An 18,344-nucleotide genomic window follows, 5' to 3' on the forward strand; every position below is an offset into this window, starting at 1 on the left:
CTAACAGGGGTGTTGTACAATGTGATGTGTGTCAGGTTGTTTACACTGTATTGGAGTCAACTGATGGCCGACACACCTCCTGAGCTGATTAGCCGGCATCCTTTTACACACCCCTCGTGCACTCAAAGATTAACATCTTGCAAATCTGCAATACTAGCTATACTAGTTCTTAAAATGTGTTTGAATCCCAACCGTAGTACATGCAGATATGGAATATTGTCTTTTGGTGCACTATTGTCGACGATTTAATTCTGTCCTATGAGGAACGGACAGAAAATTGTACGATATACTGCTACAACAATTCCTCATAGTCCCCACTACAGATCCTTGGGTTGTCCCATTCCATCAACAGGGTTTACTTGGTAAATGTAGCTTGTACAAGTTATTCAGGGCAGAGCATACAGTGAGGGAAAAAATTATTTGATCCCCTGCTGATTTTGTACGTTTGCTCACTGACAAAGAAATTATCAGTCTATAATTGTAATGGTAGGTTTATTTGAACAGTGAGAGACAGAATAACAACAACAAAATACAGAAAAACGCATGTAAAAAATGTTATAAATTGATTCGTATTTTAATGAGGGAAATAAGTATTTGACCGCCTCTCAATCAGAAAGATTTCTGGCTCCCAGGTGTCTTTTATACAGGTAACGAGCTGAGATTAGGAGCACACTCTTGAAGGGAGTGCTCCTAATCTCAGCTTGTTACCTGTATAAAAGACACCTGTCCACAGAAGCAATCAATCAATCAATCAGATTCCAAACTCTCCACCATGGCCAAGACCAAAGAGCTCTCCAAGGGTGTCAGGGACAAGATTGACCTACACAAAGCTGGAATGGGCTACAAGACCATCGCCAAGCAGCTTGGTGAGAAGGTGACAACAGTTGGTGCGATTATTAGCAAATGGAAGAAACACAAAAGAACTGTCAATCTCCCTTGGCCTGGGGCTCCATGCAAGATCTCACCTCGTGGAGTTGCAATGATCATGAGAACGGTGAGGAATCAGCCCAGAACTACACGGGAGGATCTTGTCAATGATCTCAAGGCAGCTGGGACCATAGTCACCAAGAAAACAATTGGTAAATCACTACGCCGTGAAGGACGGAAATCCTGCAGCGCCCGCAAGTTCCCCCCTGCTCAAGAAAGCACATATACAGGCCCATCTGAAGTTTGCCAATGAACATCTGAATGATTCAGAGGAGAACTGGGTGAAAGTGTTGTGGTCAGATGAGACCAAAATCGAGCTTTTTGGCATCAACTCAACTCGCCGTGTTTGGAGGAGGAGGAATGCTGCCTATGACCCCAAGAACACCATGATGTTTTGGGGGTGTTTTTCTGCTAAGGGGACACGACAACTTCACCGCATCAAAGGGACGATGGACAGGGCCATGTACCATCAAATCTTGGGTGAGAACCTCCTTCCTTCAGCCAGGGCACTGAAAATGGGTCATGGATGGGTATTCCAGCATGACAATGACCCAAAACACACGGCCAAGGCAACAAAGGAGTGGCTCAAGAAGAAGCACATTAAGGTCCTGGAGTGGCCTAGCCAGTCTCCAGACCTTAATCCCATAGAAAATCTGTGGAGGGAGGTGAATGTTTGAGTTGCCAAACGTCAGGCTCGAAACCTTAATGACTTGGAGAAGATCTGCAAAGAGGAGTGGGACAAAATCCTTCCTGAGATGTGTGCAAACTTGGTGGCCAACTACAAGAAACGTCTGACCTCGGTGATTGCCAACAAGGGTTTTGCCACCAAGTACTAAGTCATGTTTTGCAGAGGGGTCAAATACTTATTTCCCTCATTAAAATGCAAATCAATTTATAACATTTTTGACATGCGTTTTTCTTGATTTTTTTGTTGTTATTCTGTCTCTCACTGTTCAAATAAACCTATGATTAAAATTATAGACTGATCATGTCTTTGTCAGTGGGCAAACGTACAAAATCAGCAGGGGATCAAATAATATTTTCCCTCACTGTACCAGTCAAGCCTCAGGTGACTGAAATGGGGTGGTTAAGACTCTGGCCCCTCGTAAATCAAAAAACACTTTCACAATTTTCCTCTACCCTCTCTTTTCTCCTCTCCCACTCTTTCTCTTTATTCAGATAGTTTTGCTCTCCCTCTCTCTCTCTCTCTCTCTCTCTCTCTCTCGCTCTCTCTCTCTCTCTCTCTCTCTCTCTCTCTCTTCTGTCTTGTTCTAAAACAAATTTATATTTTTTACCCTTCTATGCTTTGAATCTGCACTCTTAGAAAAAAAGGTGCTCTCTAGAACTAAACGTTTTTTTGGGCTGTCCCCATAGAATAACCCTTTTTGGTTCCAGGTAGAACCCTTTTGAGTTCCATGTAGAACCCTTTCCACAGAGGGTTCTACATGGAACTCAAAATAGTTCTTCTACATGTAACCAAAAAAGGGTTATCCTATGGGGACAGCCGAAGAACCCTTTTGGAACCCTTTTATGTAAGAGTGTAGAGAATGAACATTCTGGCATTTTGCCTTCTGGCTCTGGCTGGATTTGCTAGCATAGAATTACCTTAACCACATGACATTTGCAGGTTTTCAGTATTCAGATTTAGGAAACCTGTTTAGCGGTATGCAATTTTCAAACTGTAAGTGTAAGTCAGTCAGCAATCGCCGTGGGACATCTAGAAATGGCAATCTCCTTGCACTTTTTGCATCATCCCTAAGTAAAATTACAACTTAATTAGACTATTGTCTGGCAACAGATTTAGATGTTACAATTCTGGTAACCATTGCTATAATAAATGGTTAGCTATGCATTCATTTAAAAAAAACTGTGCTCTTTTTGGCTATGCTAATAGAATATAGGTTATGTAATAGATAAATGCCTCCGTTCTGTACATTAACTTGGAAATAATGGACGACGCAGTGGAGTTAATTTTTCCAAGGTAATGTACAGAACGGAGGTGCTTATCCCACTTATACCATAGTTGGCAAAGAGAACAATACTAAAGTACACATATACCCATAGAAAAATAATAATAATTGTTGATATTTTCATTTTTATAAGCAAATTCATATTTGGTTGCTAGAGACACGACCCAGTCGTTCGTTCGATTAGTTCGATATTTATGGACGCGACCCAGTCTTTCGTTCTTTATGTTCCGTTGCCATTGTCACGATCGTCAGGGAGAGACCAATGCGCAGCGTGATGAATGAACATGTTTACTTTATTAAATTAAAGCACGAACAAAACAACAAACGACTCGTAACGTCCACGGTGACAATGACCGAACACGGAACAAAAACCCACAAACACAAAGTGAAAAACAGACAGTTAAATATGGCTCCCAATCAGAGACAACCAGCCAACAGTAGACACTCGTTGCCTCTGATTGGGAGTCACTAAGGCAAACATAGAAAACAACAAACCATAACCCCCAACATAGAAATAAACCACATAGAATGAACACACCCTGGCTCAACATATAGAGTCCCAGGCGCGGACTGCGACCGCGCCTCAACCAGAGAAAAATAGGGGAGGGCTGGGTGGGCACTCCTCCTCGGCGGCGGTTCTGGCTCCGGGCTTGCCCACCACCCTCCAATAAACCCCCCATAGCACCCCTGGTCCGGTCTGGCCCCGCTGGCTGGAGCTGACCTGGACGTAGCAGGAGCGGCTAGCTTCAGCTCCGTTGGGGAGCAATAAAGCGGTACCTGATTTGGCATCGATGACCCAGGCACGGGTTGTGCCGGACTGACGACGCGCACCCCAGGCTTGGTGCGTGAGGCAGGAAAGGACCGGACCTGGCTGTCGATGCGCACCCCTGGCTTGGTGCGTGGAGCCGGAACGGGCCTCACCGGACTGATGACTCGCACCCCTGGCTTGGTGCGTGAAGCAGCAACGGGCCGGACCGGGCTGACGATGCGCACCCCTGGCTTGGTGCGTGGAGCAGCGACGGGCCGGACCGGGCAGACGATACGCACCCCTGGCTTGGTGCGTGGAGCCGGAACGGGCCTCACCGGACTGACGACTCGCACCCCTGGCTTGGTGCGTGGAGCAGCAACTGGCCGGACCGGGCTGACGATGCGCACCCCTGGCTTGGTGCGTGGAGCCGGAACGGGCCTCACCGGACTGACGAAGCACACCACTGGCTTGGTGCGTGGAGGAGGAACGGGCCTTACCAGGCTGACGACGCACACCATAGGCTTGGTGCGTGGAGCAGGGACAGGCCGGACTGGGCTGACGAAGCGCACCACTGACTTGGTGCGGGGGGCAGGAACGGGCCGAGCCGGGCTGACGAAGCGCACCACTGACTTGGTGCGGGGAGCAGGAACGGGCCGAGCCGGGCTGACGAAGCGCACCACTGACTTGGTGCGGGGAGCAGGAACAGACCGGACCGTACTGGGGACACACACCACTGGCCCTACACCGGGATCTGGAACGGGCCGGACCGGACTGGTAACACACCCCAGTACCTCTCGCCGTGCCTCTCTACCTTCCATCCCCTCTTCGACCAGTGGCCCCCGTAACCTGGCGGCCTCCTCTGCCAACCCGCTGGACCGCTCTATCGCGGCCTCCTGCTGCCCCGACGTCGTGAGCCCCCCCCTAAAAATTTTCTGGGGGTCTCTCCTCCCCGTGGACCAGGCCTCTATCGTTCTCGCCCAACTCTCGCTCTTCTGCCCCCAATTCCAGCCATTCTGCTCTTCATTAGGCTTGACCCAGTCTAGACTCTTCCTCCACTGTTCCCAAGTCCATCCACTCTGCTCTTTACAAGGCTGGACCCAGTCGAGGTTGCCACGGAGATCTGCAAGCGATTCCCCTGGCGATGGCTCCTGGACACGCTGCTTGGTCCAGTTTTGGTGGGTTTTTCTGTCACGATCGTCAGGGAGAGACCAATGCGCAGCGTGATGAATGAACATGTTTACTTTATTAAATTAAAGCACGAACAAAACAACAAACGACTCGTAACGTCCACGGTGACAATGACCGAACACGGAACAAAAACCCACAAACACAAAGTGAAAAACAGACAGTTAAATATGGCTCCCAATCAGAGACAACCAGCCAACAGCTGACACTCGTTGCCTCTGATTGGGAGTCACTAAGGCAAACATAGAAAACAACAAACCAGAACCCCCAACATAGAAATAAACCACATAGAATGAACACACCCTGGCTCAACATATAGAGTCCCAGAGCCAGGGTGTGACAGCCATGCTCAGTGGCAACGTTCTTATTCCTTGCTTGCTAGCTAGCCAACTAGCTACGGCTAACACAGTCAAGACCTCTGCAGCCAGAATAACAACAAAGTAGCTGCATTTGCGTTTGTTTAAGCCTTTTTCTATTGACATTCCTTTCGATACATCCATAACAATGAGCTGATGATTTACTCTGGCATAGCTAGAAAAGTTTGCCTTCTCGTCAGGACACTCGTCGACACTGACTGTTAATTGCGAGGAGATCGCATTGCATATCAAACACTAGGCTAGAAGCTAGCTAAATAGTTTGTTGCTAGCAAACCTGCCAATATGACAACTGAATTAAAAAATATCAGAAGCTGAAAACAGCTGGTCAAACTAGAAACATGTGGAAGGATTTGACAGCATAGCGGCGGAGGGGACCTGAGAAATAAATGTATGTTCACCACACACCACGTTAGGTCATCAGATGCTCCAAAAAAATAAGTCTCTGCAAAAAGAAATTAATGCTAGCTAGCTATGTTTTTTCCTCGTTGGACCTGTGTTTACAATGTATCCCATTTCAGTTTGTGTGGTTGTTGGTTTAGCTTTCTGTAACTTTGTAGCAAGTACGGTCTGCATGTGTAGGCGCATATTGCGTCATGATTACAAGGTGTCGCAATATATTTTACAACTGTCCCGTTATCTGATTTTAATGTCCATTTTAGAATGCCCATCTAGCGAAGCAGGATTGAGTATTCAACAATGCTGTGGTATAACTGATAATAAGCTTTCAATGTGATATGCTGTACAGAAGCATCTTGTGGAAATTAAAATTGTCTGACTGCCAGTGGCTCACTCTCTGAGAATCCTGGTGCTGAAACCTACAGTAGTAACATTCATGATTCTCATATGTCACCCTGTTTTCTAAGTGGATTATTGGGCTTGCTGGAGTGTATATTTTCCACACAAACCTGGCTTTCGATGGTTGAAGTTATGCCACAGGTCTTTTTACACCGCAAACAGGGATTTTCCCATCAAATAGAGCATGTAAAGTTATATATCTATTCTTGGGAAGATTACTTGGGTCTTTTTGGTCTGCGGCATCATGTTGTTTATGGAAAATAACAAACTTTTGCTTTATAGCCACTGCTGGGCTAAGATAATTTGAGTGACAGGGCTGTGTGTCACACTCCAGTGTCTCTAGTCTCAGCCCAATCAATGGCTCCTCAGTTAGGAAGCTAGCAAGCCAGTCACTAATTAGCGCAGCAGCAGTCCAGGGAAGGTAGAAAGTTATGCTTCTCCTCTCATTTGGCACTTGGGAAAACTTGCTGATATCCTGATTGCCATAGCAACACGGACCCAATGTAGAAATGTCAGCCATTATTGCACAGTGTACTTGAGCAGCCCTGCTTATTACACTATGCGACAGGGACAGGGGTTCAGGGGCTAAAGTTCAGATGGATTTGTCAGCTCGTGAAAGCAGTTCCATGCTTCTTTAGATCACATTGCATTTATGCATTTATGCGGTAGACATAGTAAGTTTCACCGAAATACACAAATTAAAATGTCTCTATGAAAATGTTGTCGATTACACTAATTGTGTGAGACATTCATTGTGTGAAACCATGTCAAGGTATATAAATGCTGTTATTATGTTTGAGTTGTGGGTGGTAAAACAGGGACTGTGTGGTGTATGGGGAGTGTGGGTGTAGAGAGCTGCCTGGCTAATATTCAGGGGTGCCCTCTGTAAGAGAGCTTATATTGGTACTGAACGTCCCTGGGTGGCGCCAGGTAAAGTGCTGAACGAGAGGTGTGGGTGGCTCCAACTTTATTCGAGCCAGTGAGAGATGGTCTGTGGGGACGGTTGTTCGCTCAGGGGCCAGCTCATGTACTTGTGTCTGTCTGTCTGTCTGCCTGTTAAAGGTCCAATGCAGCCGTTTTTATCTCAATGTCAAATCCTTTCTGGATAACAATGAAGTACCTGGGCCTCCCGAGTGGCGCAGCGGTCTAAGGCACTGCATCGCAGTGCAAGCTGCGTTACTACAGATCCTGGTTCGATAGCGGGCTGTGTCGCAGCCGGCCGTGACCGGGAGTCCCATGAGGCGACGCACAATTGGTCTAGCGTCATCCGGGTTAGGGGAGAGTTTGGCCAGCCGGGCTGTTCTTGTCCCATCGCAATGTAGCGACTCCTGTGGCGGGTCGGGCGCGTGCACGCTGACACGGTCGCCAGGTGTACGGTGTTTCCTCTGACACATTGGTGCAGCTGGCTTCCGGGTTAAGCGTGCATTGTGCCAAGAAGCAGTGCGGCTTGGCGGGGTTGTGTTTCGGAGGATGCACGGCTCTCGACCATTGCAGCGATGGGACAAGACTTTAACTACCAATTGGATATGACGAAATTGTGGAGTAAAATAAAGAACAAAAAAAACAATGAAGTACCTTACTGTGATTGTTTTCAATACAAATATAGCTTCTTAGCAAAGAGCAATTTATCAAGCAAGAATGTTGCTAGAACTGTCTGGGAGTGGTCTGAGTGGGAGGGGAAAACTGAAAACTAGCTGTTATTGGCAGAGAGGTTTGGAACTCTCTTTCTTATTGGTCTATTAACCAATTTACCGTGATGTCACCAGACAGGCCTAAACTGCATCCCACCAAAAAATTCAGAAATTTCAGGCAGTCTTTTCAAACAGCTCTTACAATAAAAGGGCATTATCATAATTTTCACAATTTCACAGTATTATTCCAACCTCATAGTGTGGAAGTATATATAAAACACAGGGAAATCACGTTTTTGACTGCACTGAGCCTTTAAAGGTGCAATATACAGGAATCGCTCCGCAATTTCCTGATTGCTAAAATTCAAATAGTTTGCCTAATTTCAGTGTATGTGACAAAACAAGCAATGTGTAGAGAATCATTGTACCATCTAAACCGCTGTGAAATAACCAAAAATATTGTATTTCCAGCTGTTTGAAGCTGGTGTACAAAACCAAAAGTAAAAGACGCAAAAACGAAACGTAAGAACGGGAAGCATAGAAATAATGCACATAGAACATATCTATCGTGTCTTAGACTTGCTTTCAACCAGAATGACAAATCTATAACTCACATTTCTATGTGAATTTGGTTGGGTCGCCCAAAAAGTTACATATTGCAGCTTTAAGCCAAATATATGGTAGAAAAGACAAGTGTCGTCCTGGTGGGTCGCAGACACTCTTCTGTGCCACTCCACTATTACCAACGCACACTTCATTTTATAATAATAATAATATGCCATTTAGCAGACGCTTTTATCCAAAGCGACTTACAGTCATGCGTGCATACATTTTTGTGTATGGGTGGTCCCGGGGATCGAACCCACTACCCTGGCATTACAAGCGCCGTGCTCTACCAGCTGAGCTACAGAGGACCACATTTTGTCTGCTTTGCCGTCACTTATGTCTGCGACCCACCAGGACAACACTTTCCTTTTCTAACATAAATTTGACTTTTGTCTGTCTGTCTCGCTGTCTGTCTGTCTGTCCGTCTGTTGGTCCGTCCGTTTGTCAGTCTGTCTATCTTTTGCCAATGAACAATGTCTGCTACTCTGATATCTCTCTGTTCAGCTCTCTTCATATACCAAGCTGTATTTTTCTCTCTTCCATGTGTCTGTACTGGGCTTGAATGAGTCCACCTGGCCACTGTTTTTTACAACCTAAGCCTTTCATCCCCCCCAAATCTTTAAATGCCCATATCGGAAGTTATTTTGCTCACCCCTACAACTACTGCTGCATGCTTCGTAGATAGTTTCATCATTAAACTCCTTCACATCTTCATCCCTTGTTACCTGTTGGCAACAATGAGAGCATCTCTTAAAATACCTACCGCAGCATGAGTCACTAAAATCCCATCACTACTGTACTTATTAAAAATACACACTGCATCCCACTACGTGTACAGAGTAAAAGGTCAATTTAAACAGAAACAGGCAGAGAAGAGAACTGACTAAATAAGCATCATGTTTGCTTATATTAAGCTTATGTTTGATTAATGTGTGAATGAATAGTTGGGTGGGTGGGTGGGTGGGTGTATAGTTTGTGGACAATGTTTTAGTTAACATTGCTTGGTTTTTAAGGTTTGCTGCTGGGTGGATGGATGGATGGACATACAGTTAGGTCCAGAATTATTGGCACCCTTGATAAAGATGAGAAAAAAAGACTATAAAATAAAAAATACAAATACTGAGCTATACAATACCTTCATAAAGTATTCACACCCCTTGACTTTTTCCCCATTTTGTTGTGTTACAGCCTGAATTTAAAATGATTTAAAATTTTGTGTCACTGGCCTACACACAATACCCCATAATGTCGAAGTCGAATTATGTTTTTAGACAATTTTACTAATTCATAAAAAATGTAAATTTGAAATGTCTTGAGTCCGTAAGTATTCAACCCCTTTGTTATGGGAAGCCTAAATAAGTTCAGGAGTAAATATTTGCTTAACAAGTCACATAATCTCTGTACCCCACAGATAATTGTAAGGTCCCTCAGTCGAGCAGTGAATTTCAATAACAGATTCAACCACAAAGACCAGCAAGGTTTTCCAATGCCTCGCAAAGAAGGGCACCTATTGCTAGTTGGGGAAAAAAAAGAATTTATGCAGACATTGAATATCCCTTTGAGCATGGTGAAGATATTAATTAGTCTTTGGATGGTGTATCAATACACCCAGTCACTACAAAAATACAGGCATCCTTCCTAACTCAGTTGCCGGAGAGGAAGGAAACCAATCAGTGATTTCACCATGAGGCCAATGGTGACTTGAATAAAGTTAGAGTTTAATGGCTGTGATAGGAGAAAACTGAGGCACTAAGGCACTAAAGTAAATCTGCAAAAAATGTGGCAAAGAAATTAACTATGTCCTGGATACAAAGTGTTATGTTTGGGGCAAATCCAACACAACACATCACTGAGTACTACTCTTCATATTTTCTAGCATGGTGGTGGCTGCATCATGTTATGGGTATGCTTGTCATTGACAAGGACTAAGGAGTAGGGAGTTTTTTACAATAAAAATAAACTTCATAGAGTTAAGCACAGACAAAATACCTAGAGGAAAACCTGTTTCAGTCTGCTTTCCAACAGACACTGGAAGACAAATTCACCTTTCAGCAGGACAATAACCTAAAACACAAGGCCAAATATACACTGGAGTTGCTTACCAAGACGGCATTGAACGTTCCTGAGTGGCCTAGTTACAGTTTTGACTTAAATCGGCTTGAAATTCTATGGCAAGACTTGAAAATGGCTTTCTAGCAATGATCAATAACTAACTTGACAGAGCTTAAAGAATAATGGGTAACTATTGTACAATCCAGGTGTGCAAAGCTCTTAGAGACTTGATTCTAACATGTATTGACTCAGGGGTGTGAATACTTATGTAAATTAGATTTCTGTATTTCATTTTCTATTATTTTGCAAACATTTCCAAAAACATGTTTTCACTTTGTCGTTATGGGATATTGTGTGTAGATGGGTGAGAGAAAAAAAATACTTAATCCATTTTGAATTCAGGCTGTAACACAACAAAATGTGGAATAAGTTAAGGGCTATGAATACTTTCTGAAGGCATGTATTTGTACTGGACTTGAATGAATCCACCTGGCCATTGTTTTTGGACCCCATACCTACTTTAAAATATGGTGGTGGATCTTTGATGTTATGGGGCTATTTTGCTTCCACTGGTCCTGGGGCTCTTGTTAAGGTCAACGGCATCATAAACTTTACCCATTACCAGGACATGTTAGCCAAAAACCTGTTTGCCTCTCCCAGGAGGCTGAAACTTGTAGGCAAGTGGATCTTCCAGCAAGATAATAACCCCACGCACACATCAAAATCCACAAATAAATTGTTAAATGACAACAAAATCAACATATTGCAATGGCCATCTCAGTCTCCGGACTTGAACCCCATTGGAAACCTGTGGTTTGAATTGAAGAAGGCAGTCCATTTTTGTCTCGGGACTTGAACCCCATTGGAAACCTGTGGTTTGAATTGAAGAAGGCAGTCCATAAGTGCAGATGAAGGATATCAAGGATCTGGAAAGATTCTGTATGGAGGAATGGTCTAAGATCCCTCCCAATGTGATCTCCATTCTCATAAAACTTTTTAGAAAAAGGCTTAGTGCCATTATCCTCGCAAGGTCAGCTATTGAAAACAGGGGTGCCAATCAATTTGACCCCTATCTTTTTGGTTAAAAGATTATTGCTTGTTAAACAAAATCTCTTTCTCTGAGAAATGAAAAGTAATATAATTTTCCCCCAATTCTTTTTGCATACAATATAGCTCAGTAGTTGTATTATTTATGTTATACAATCTTTTTTGCTCATCTTTATTAAGGGTGCCAATAATTCTGGACCTGACTGTAGATGGCTTGAATGATGATTCACTGAAAGATACGAAGGTACTCAGAGGATATTCCAGGGGACCATTTGCAGCATCTTCAAGGTTAATTTGCAGGGATTCTCCTGCTGTCCCATGTCCACAGTGGGAGGTTAGACAGAGTTCTAACCACAGGGGAATATGATCTGTTTCTCCATGTCTGAGTGAAATGGATATATGGCCAGTTTGGCCACACATGTAAATCCCAAGACACACAGTCGTGGTTACAAACACAGATTCGTATACAGGTGTGTGTTTGACTCTGACTCACACACACTCACAAACATGTAAATACACTATATATACTGTACAAAAGTATGTGGACACCCCTTCAAATAATGGATTCGGCTGTTTCAGCCACACCCGTTGCTGACAGGTGTATAAAACCGAGCACACAGCCATGCAATCTCCATAGACAAACATTGGCAGTAGAATGGCCTTACTGAAGAGCTCAGTGACTTTCAACGTGGCACCGTCATAGGATGCCACCTTTCCAACAAGTCAGTTCGTCAAATATCTGCCCTGCTAGAGCTGCCCCGGTCAACTGTAAGTGCTGTTATTGTGAAGTGGAAACGTCTAGGAGCAACAACAGCTCAGCCGCGAAGTGATAGGCCACACAAGCTCACAGAACGGGACCACCGAGTGCTGAAGCGTGTACTGCATAAAAATCGTCTGTCCTCGGTTGCAACACTCACTACCGAGTTCCAAAATGCCTCTGGAAGCAACATCAGCACAATAACTGTTCGTCGGGAGCTTCATGAAATGGGTTTCCATGGCTGAGCAGCCGCACACAAGCCTAAGATCATCATGCGCAATGCCAAGCAACGGCTGGAATGGTGTAAAGCTCGCCGCCATTGGACTATGGAGCAGTGGAAACGTGTTCTCTGGAGTGATGACTCACGCATCACCATCTGGGAGTCTGACGGATGAATCTGGGTTTGGCGGATGCCAGGAGAACGCTACCTGCCCCAATGCATAGTGCCAACTGTAAAGATTGGTGGAGGATGAATAATGGTCTGGGGCTGTTTTTCATGATTCGGGCTGGGCCCGATAGTTGTGGCAACAGTTTGGGGAAGGCCTTTCCTGTTTCAGCATGACAATGCCCAATGCATAACCGAGGTACATACAGAAATGGTTTGTCGAGATCGGTGTGGAAGAACTTGACTTGGCCTGCACAGAGCGCTGACCTCAACCCCATCGAACACCTTTGGGATGAATTGGAACACCGACTGCAAGCCAGGCCTAACAGCCCAACATCAGTGCCCGACCTCACTAATGCTCTTGTGGCTGAATGGAAGTCCCCGCAACATCTAGAGGAAAGCCTTCCCAGAAGAGTGGAGGCTGTTATAGCAGCAAAGGGGGGACCAACTCCATATTAATGCCCATGATTTTGGAATGAGATGTTCGACGATCATGTGTCCACATACTTTTGGTCATGTAGTGTATATGTGGGAGATATATTATGTACAACCTACCTAAAAGCAAGAGATCGCTATGTGCACAGGTAAGATCAGAGATATTGCCGCTGCGTATTGAAACAGGTCGGTATAATGGTTTAATAGAAGAGGAAAGATGATGTAACTATTGTGACCTCAAAGAAATAGAGAATGAAATTATTTGATCCTCTATTCACCTTTCTATCACGATATGCGCTTGTCCTTATTCCAGAAACTCCACCAGATATACCCTGGCATTATGTGGCTGAGCGATGAGGAGAAACTTAAATGTTTTTTTGTTCATTGTGTATTTCCGTTTGCGGAATTTTTAGATAAAGCCTGGAATAAAAGAAAAAGGGCGACCTATAATTAAATTATAAAATATAGATTGTGTGTAGGCCTGTCTCACACTTGAATCTTCTCTTTGTGCCAGACTTGGTTCAAATGCCTTCCGTTTAATTTTTCTGTATTTATTTATCTGTATATATTGTTATTCTAGGGACATCATTATTGGTTGGATTACCTGATTTACTATACTGAACAAAAATATAAACGCAACATGTAAAATGTTGGTCCCATGTTTCATGAGCTGAAATAAAAGATCCCAGAAATGTTCCAAACGCACAGAAAGCGTATTTCTCTCAAATGTTGTGCACAAATTTGTTTACATCCCTGTTAGTGAGCATTTCTCCTTTGACAAGATAATTCATCCACTTGACAGGTGTGGCATATCAAGAAGCTGATTATAAACAGCATGATCTGATCATTACAAAGGTGCACCTTGTGCTGGGGACAGTTGTCTCAAGTTTTGAGGGAGCGTGCAATTGGCATGCTGACTGCAGGAATGTCCACCAGAGCTGTTGACAGAGAATTGAATGTTCATTTCGCTACCAAAAGCCACCTCCAATGTCGTTGTAGATAATTTGTCCGTAAGTCCAACCGGCCTCACAACCGCAGACCACGTGTAACCACTCCAGCCTAGGACCTCCACAACCGGCTTCTTCATCTGCGGGATCGTCTGAGACCAGCCACCGGGACAGCTGATAAAACTGTTGGTTTGCACAACCGAAGAATTTCTGCACATACTGTCAGAAACCGTCTCAGGTAAGCTCATCTGCGTGCTCGTCGTCCTCACGAGGGTCTTGACCTGACTGCAGTTTGGCGTCGTAACCAAATTCAGTGGGCAAATGCTCACTTTCGATGGCCACTAGCACGCTGGAGAAGTGTGCTCTTCACGGAACAATCCCGGTTTCAACTGTACCGGGCAGATGGCAGACAGTGTGTATGGCGACATGTGGGCAAGCGGTTTGCTGATGTCAACATAGTGAACAGAGTGCCACATGGTGGAGGTGGGGTTATGGTATGGGCAGGGATAAACTACGGACATGAACACAATTGCATTTTATCTATGGCAATTTGAATGCACAGAGATACCGTGACGAGATCCTGAGGCCCAATGTTGTGCCATTCATCCGCCGCCATCACCTCATGTTTCAGCATGATAATGCACGACTCTGTACACAATTCCTGGAAGCTGAAAATGTCCCAGTTCTTCCATGGCCTGCATACTCACCAGACATGTCACCACCCTTTGAGCATGTTTGGGATGCTCTGGATTGACGTGTACGACAGCGTTTTTCAGTTCCCGCCAATATCCAGCAACTTCCCACAGCCATTTAAGAGGAGTGGGACAACATTCCACAGGCCACAATCAACAGCCTGATCAACTCAATGCGAAGGAGATGTGTAGCGCCGCATGTGGCAAATGGTGTTCACACCAAATACTGACTGGTTTTCTGATCCACGCCCGTACATTTCTTTTAAGGTATCTGTGACCAACAGATGCATATCTGTATTCCCAGTCATGTGAAATCCATAGATTAGAGCCTAATTAATTAATTTACTGTAAATTGACTGATTTCCTTATATGAACTGTAACTCAGCAAAATCTTTGAAATTGTTGCATGTTGTGTTTATGTTTTTGTTCTGTGTATTATGTATTGAGTTCTTTTTCACTCTTTCTGTGGTGCACACTACACAGATTTTTACATTTACATTTACATTTACGTCATTTAGCAGACGCTCTTATCTAGAGCGACTTACAAATTGGTGCATTCATCTTATAGCCAGTGGGATAACCACTTTACAATATGTTTTTTTTTTTTTTTTTGGGGTGGGGGGGGGGGGTGGGGTAAGGGGGTGTTGAAGGATTACTTTATCCTATCCCAGGTATTCCTTAAAGAGGTGGGGTTTCAAGTGTCTCCGGAAGTTGGTGAGTGACTCCGCTGTCCTAGCGTCGTGAGGGAGCTTGTTCCACCATTGGGGTGCCAGAGCAGCGAACAGTTTTGACTGGGCTGAGCGGGAACTGTGCTTCCGCAGAGGTAGGGGGGCCAGCAGGCCAGATGTGGATGAACGCAATGCCCTCATTTGGGTGTAGGGACTGAGCAGAGCCTGAAGGTACGGAGGTGCCGTTCCCCTCACAGCTCCGTAGGCAAGCACCATGGTCTTGTAGCAGATGCGAGCTTCAACTGGAAGCCAGTGGAGTGTGCGGAGGAGCGGGGTGACGTGAGAGAACTTGGGAAGGTTGAACACCAGACGGGCTGCGGCATTCTGGATGAGTTGTAGGGGTTTAATGGCACAGGCAGGGAGCCCAGCCAACAGCGAGTTGCAGTAATCCAGACGGGAGATGACAAGTGCCTGGATTAGGACCTGTGCCGCTTCCTGTGTAAGGCAGGGTCGTACTCTCCGAATGTTGTAGAGCATGAACCTACAGGATCGGGTCACCTCCTTGATGTTAGCGGAGAATGACAGGGTGTTGTCCAGGGTCACGCCAAGGCTCTTCTAACTCTGGGAGGAGGACACAACGGAGTTGTCAACCGTGATGGCGAGATCATGGAACGGGCAGTCCTTCCCCGGGAGGAAGAGCAGCTCCGTCTTGCCGAGGTTCAGCTTGAGGTGGTGATCCGTCATCCACACTGATATGTCTGCCAGACATGCAGAGATGCGATTCGCCACCTGGTTATCAGAAGGGGGAAAGGAGAAGATTAGTTGTGTGTCATCTGCGTAGCAATGATAGGAGAGGCCATGTGAGGATATGACAGAGCCAAGTGACTTGGTGTATAGCGAGAATAGGAGAGGGCCTAGAACTGAGCCCTGGGGGACACCAGTGGTGAGAGCACGTGGTGCGGAGACAGATTCTCGCCATGCCACTTGGTAGGAGCGACCGGTCAGGTAGGACGCAATCCAAGAGTGAGCCGCGCCGGAGATGCCCAACTCTGAGAGGGTGGAGAGGAGGATCTGATGGTTCACAGTATCAAAGGCAGCAGACAGGTCTAGAAGGACAAGAGCAGAGGAGAGAGAGTTAGCTTTAGCAGTGCGGAGAGCCTCTGTGACACAGAGAAGAGCAGTCTCAGTTGAATGACCAGTCTTGAAACCTGACTGGTTTGGATCAAGAAGGTCATTCTGAGAGAGATAGCAAGAGAGTTGGCTAGAGACGGCACGCTCAAGAGTTTTGGAGAGAAAATAAAGAAGGGATACTGGTCTGTAGTTGTTGACATCAGAGGGATCGAGTGTTGGTTTTTTGAGAAGGGGTGCAACTCTCGCTCTCTTGAAGACGGAAGGGACATAGCCAGCGGTCAAGGATGAGTTGATGAGCGAGGTGAGGTAAGGGAGAAGGTCACCGGAGATGGTCTGGAGAAGAGAGGAGGGGATAGGGTCAAGCGGGCAGGTTGTTGGGCGGCCGGCCGTCACAAGTCGCAAGATTTCATCTGGAGAGAGAGGGGAGAAAGAAGTCAAAGCATAGGGTAGGGCAGTGTGAGCAGGACCAGCAGTGTCATTTGACTTAACAAACGAGGATCGGATGTCGTCAACCTTCTTTTCAAAATGGTTGACGAAGTCATCCACAGAGAGGGGGGGGGGGGGATTCAGCAGGGAGGAGAAGGTGGCAAAGAGCTTCCTAGGGTTAGAGGCAGATGCTTGGAATTTAGAGTGGTAGAAAGTGGCTTTAGCAGCAGAAACAGATGAAGAAAATGTAGAGAGGAGGGAGTGAAAACAGATGGTAGGAGAGTGGATATAACAGAGATTTGATGCCGCTCCTCCTCCCTCAATCTTTCTAGATGAACCTGATAGCAGGAGGCTTCTATGACGGGGTGATGCTTTACTCTCAGGCCCTGAACGAGACCATGGCAGAGGGAGGGGGCCGGCCGCGAGGGGACACCGTCACCAAGAGGATGTGGAACCGCACATACCATGGTGAGTCAATGCAGATACACACACACACAATTGCCGTACCAATACAATATTCCAAACTTGTTTTGAGTAGTGCCATACCGTCCATTTAAAATGATATGGTTGTTTTTGGTAAGATCTCCATTATTTTGCTGACTTTAAGGCCTGTGCATTGGACAGAAAATGTCACCCATCATCTGTACACTTTTAGAAAAAAAAGTGCTATTTAGAACCTAAAAGAGCTCTACCTAGTGCTTTTATAGTGAACGTATTACTGCCACACCGGCGGTCACGAGTCATGACTGCAGTCAAATTCCTACTCACAGTAATTAGGCTTCTCTAAGCTCTGATGCTGCTGATGGTCATTAGTAGCCTACTAAACTTGCTAACTGCCTGGTACTCAGCACTCTATTCACTCTGACATCAATGCAAATGTAATCGACATTTAATCAAACACTTAATGAGAGCCCATGAGCTCATGTTGCACAACATTTCTATAGGCAATTGCGTGAGAAAATAGAGTTTTGATTACCTCTACTAAAAAGAGGAGGATCCCATCAGCTTTCTATAGGCTAGGCCTACTATATTTATTTCTCAGCATTCCTAATATTAAGCACATTGCTTCTCTTTACAACAGGAGTATAGCCTACCTGGCTGGCATGAAAATGAACCACGGCAAAAGCGTCCTCCATTCACTATGTCGTTTTTTCCCCTGCCCCTGTTTTGAGACAGGTGCATGATAAGGGTCCATTCTATATCAAAACAAATTTCACACATATATTATTTAGTATATGTAAAGACAAGATTAAATCAAGGATAGTCTGATGGGTGACAATATATTATCACTTGTGAATGATGCCCAGCTTGTGTGCAGTAAGGCAAGAAACAGCGCATGCCTTTTTGTTGCGACTTTTTCAAATTATAGTCGCACACCTCATGTAGCCTAGCACATAGGCCTGTATGCTTCATAAGGTTTGTACCACAACTAAAGTGGCCAAATAACTTCTTAAAATTAAGCACATTAATCCGCTTTACAACGGGGGTCGCGCCTAACTGGCATACATATGCAGCGCTTGAGTTTCAAGTTTGGGGAAGATCATTTTCACCATAAAAATGCACCT

The 18,344-nt window shown here is 45.1% G+C and overlaps 1 protein-coding gene across 1 annotated transcript in view; it reads left to right on the plus strand.

The window, feature by feature from the left end:
• The window catches only part of LOC311126050 (atrial natriuretic peptide receptor 1-like), a gene marked incomplete at its 3' end in the record, with an annotated part of 120,193 nt that overhangs the window by 48,753 nt on the left and 53,096 nt on the right, over positions 1-18,344 (plus strand). The window contains exon 5 of the mRNA XM_084158471.1: positions 17,112-17,247. Coding sequence (XP_084014597.1) covers positions 17,112-17,247 — 136 coding nt within the window. The remainder of the gene's footprint in view (positions 1-17,111; positions 17,248-18,344) is intronic.

Source organism: Coregonus lavaretus, assembly GCF_964263955.1.
Source record: "Coregonus lavaretus genome assembly, chromosome: 3".
NCBI classification, from domain to species: Eukaryota; Metazoa; Chordata; class Actinopteri; order Salmoniformes; family Salmonidae; genus Coregonus; species Coregonus lavaretus.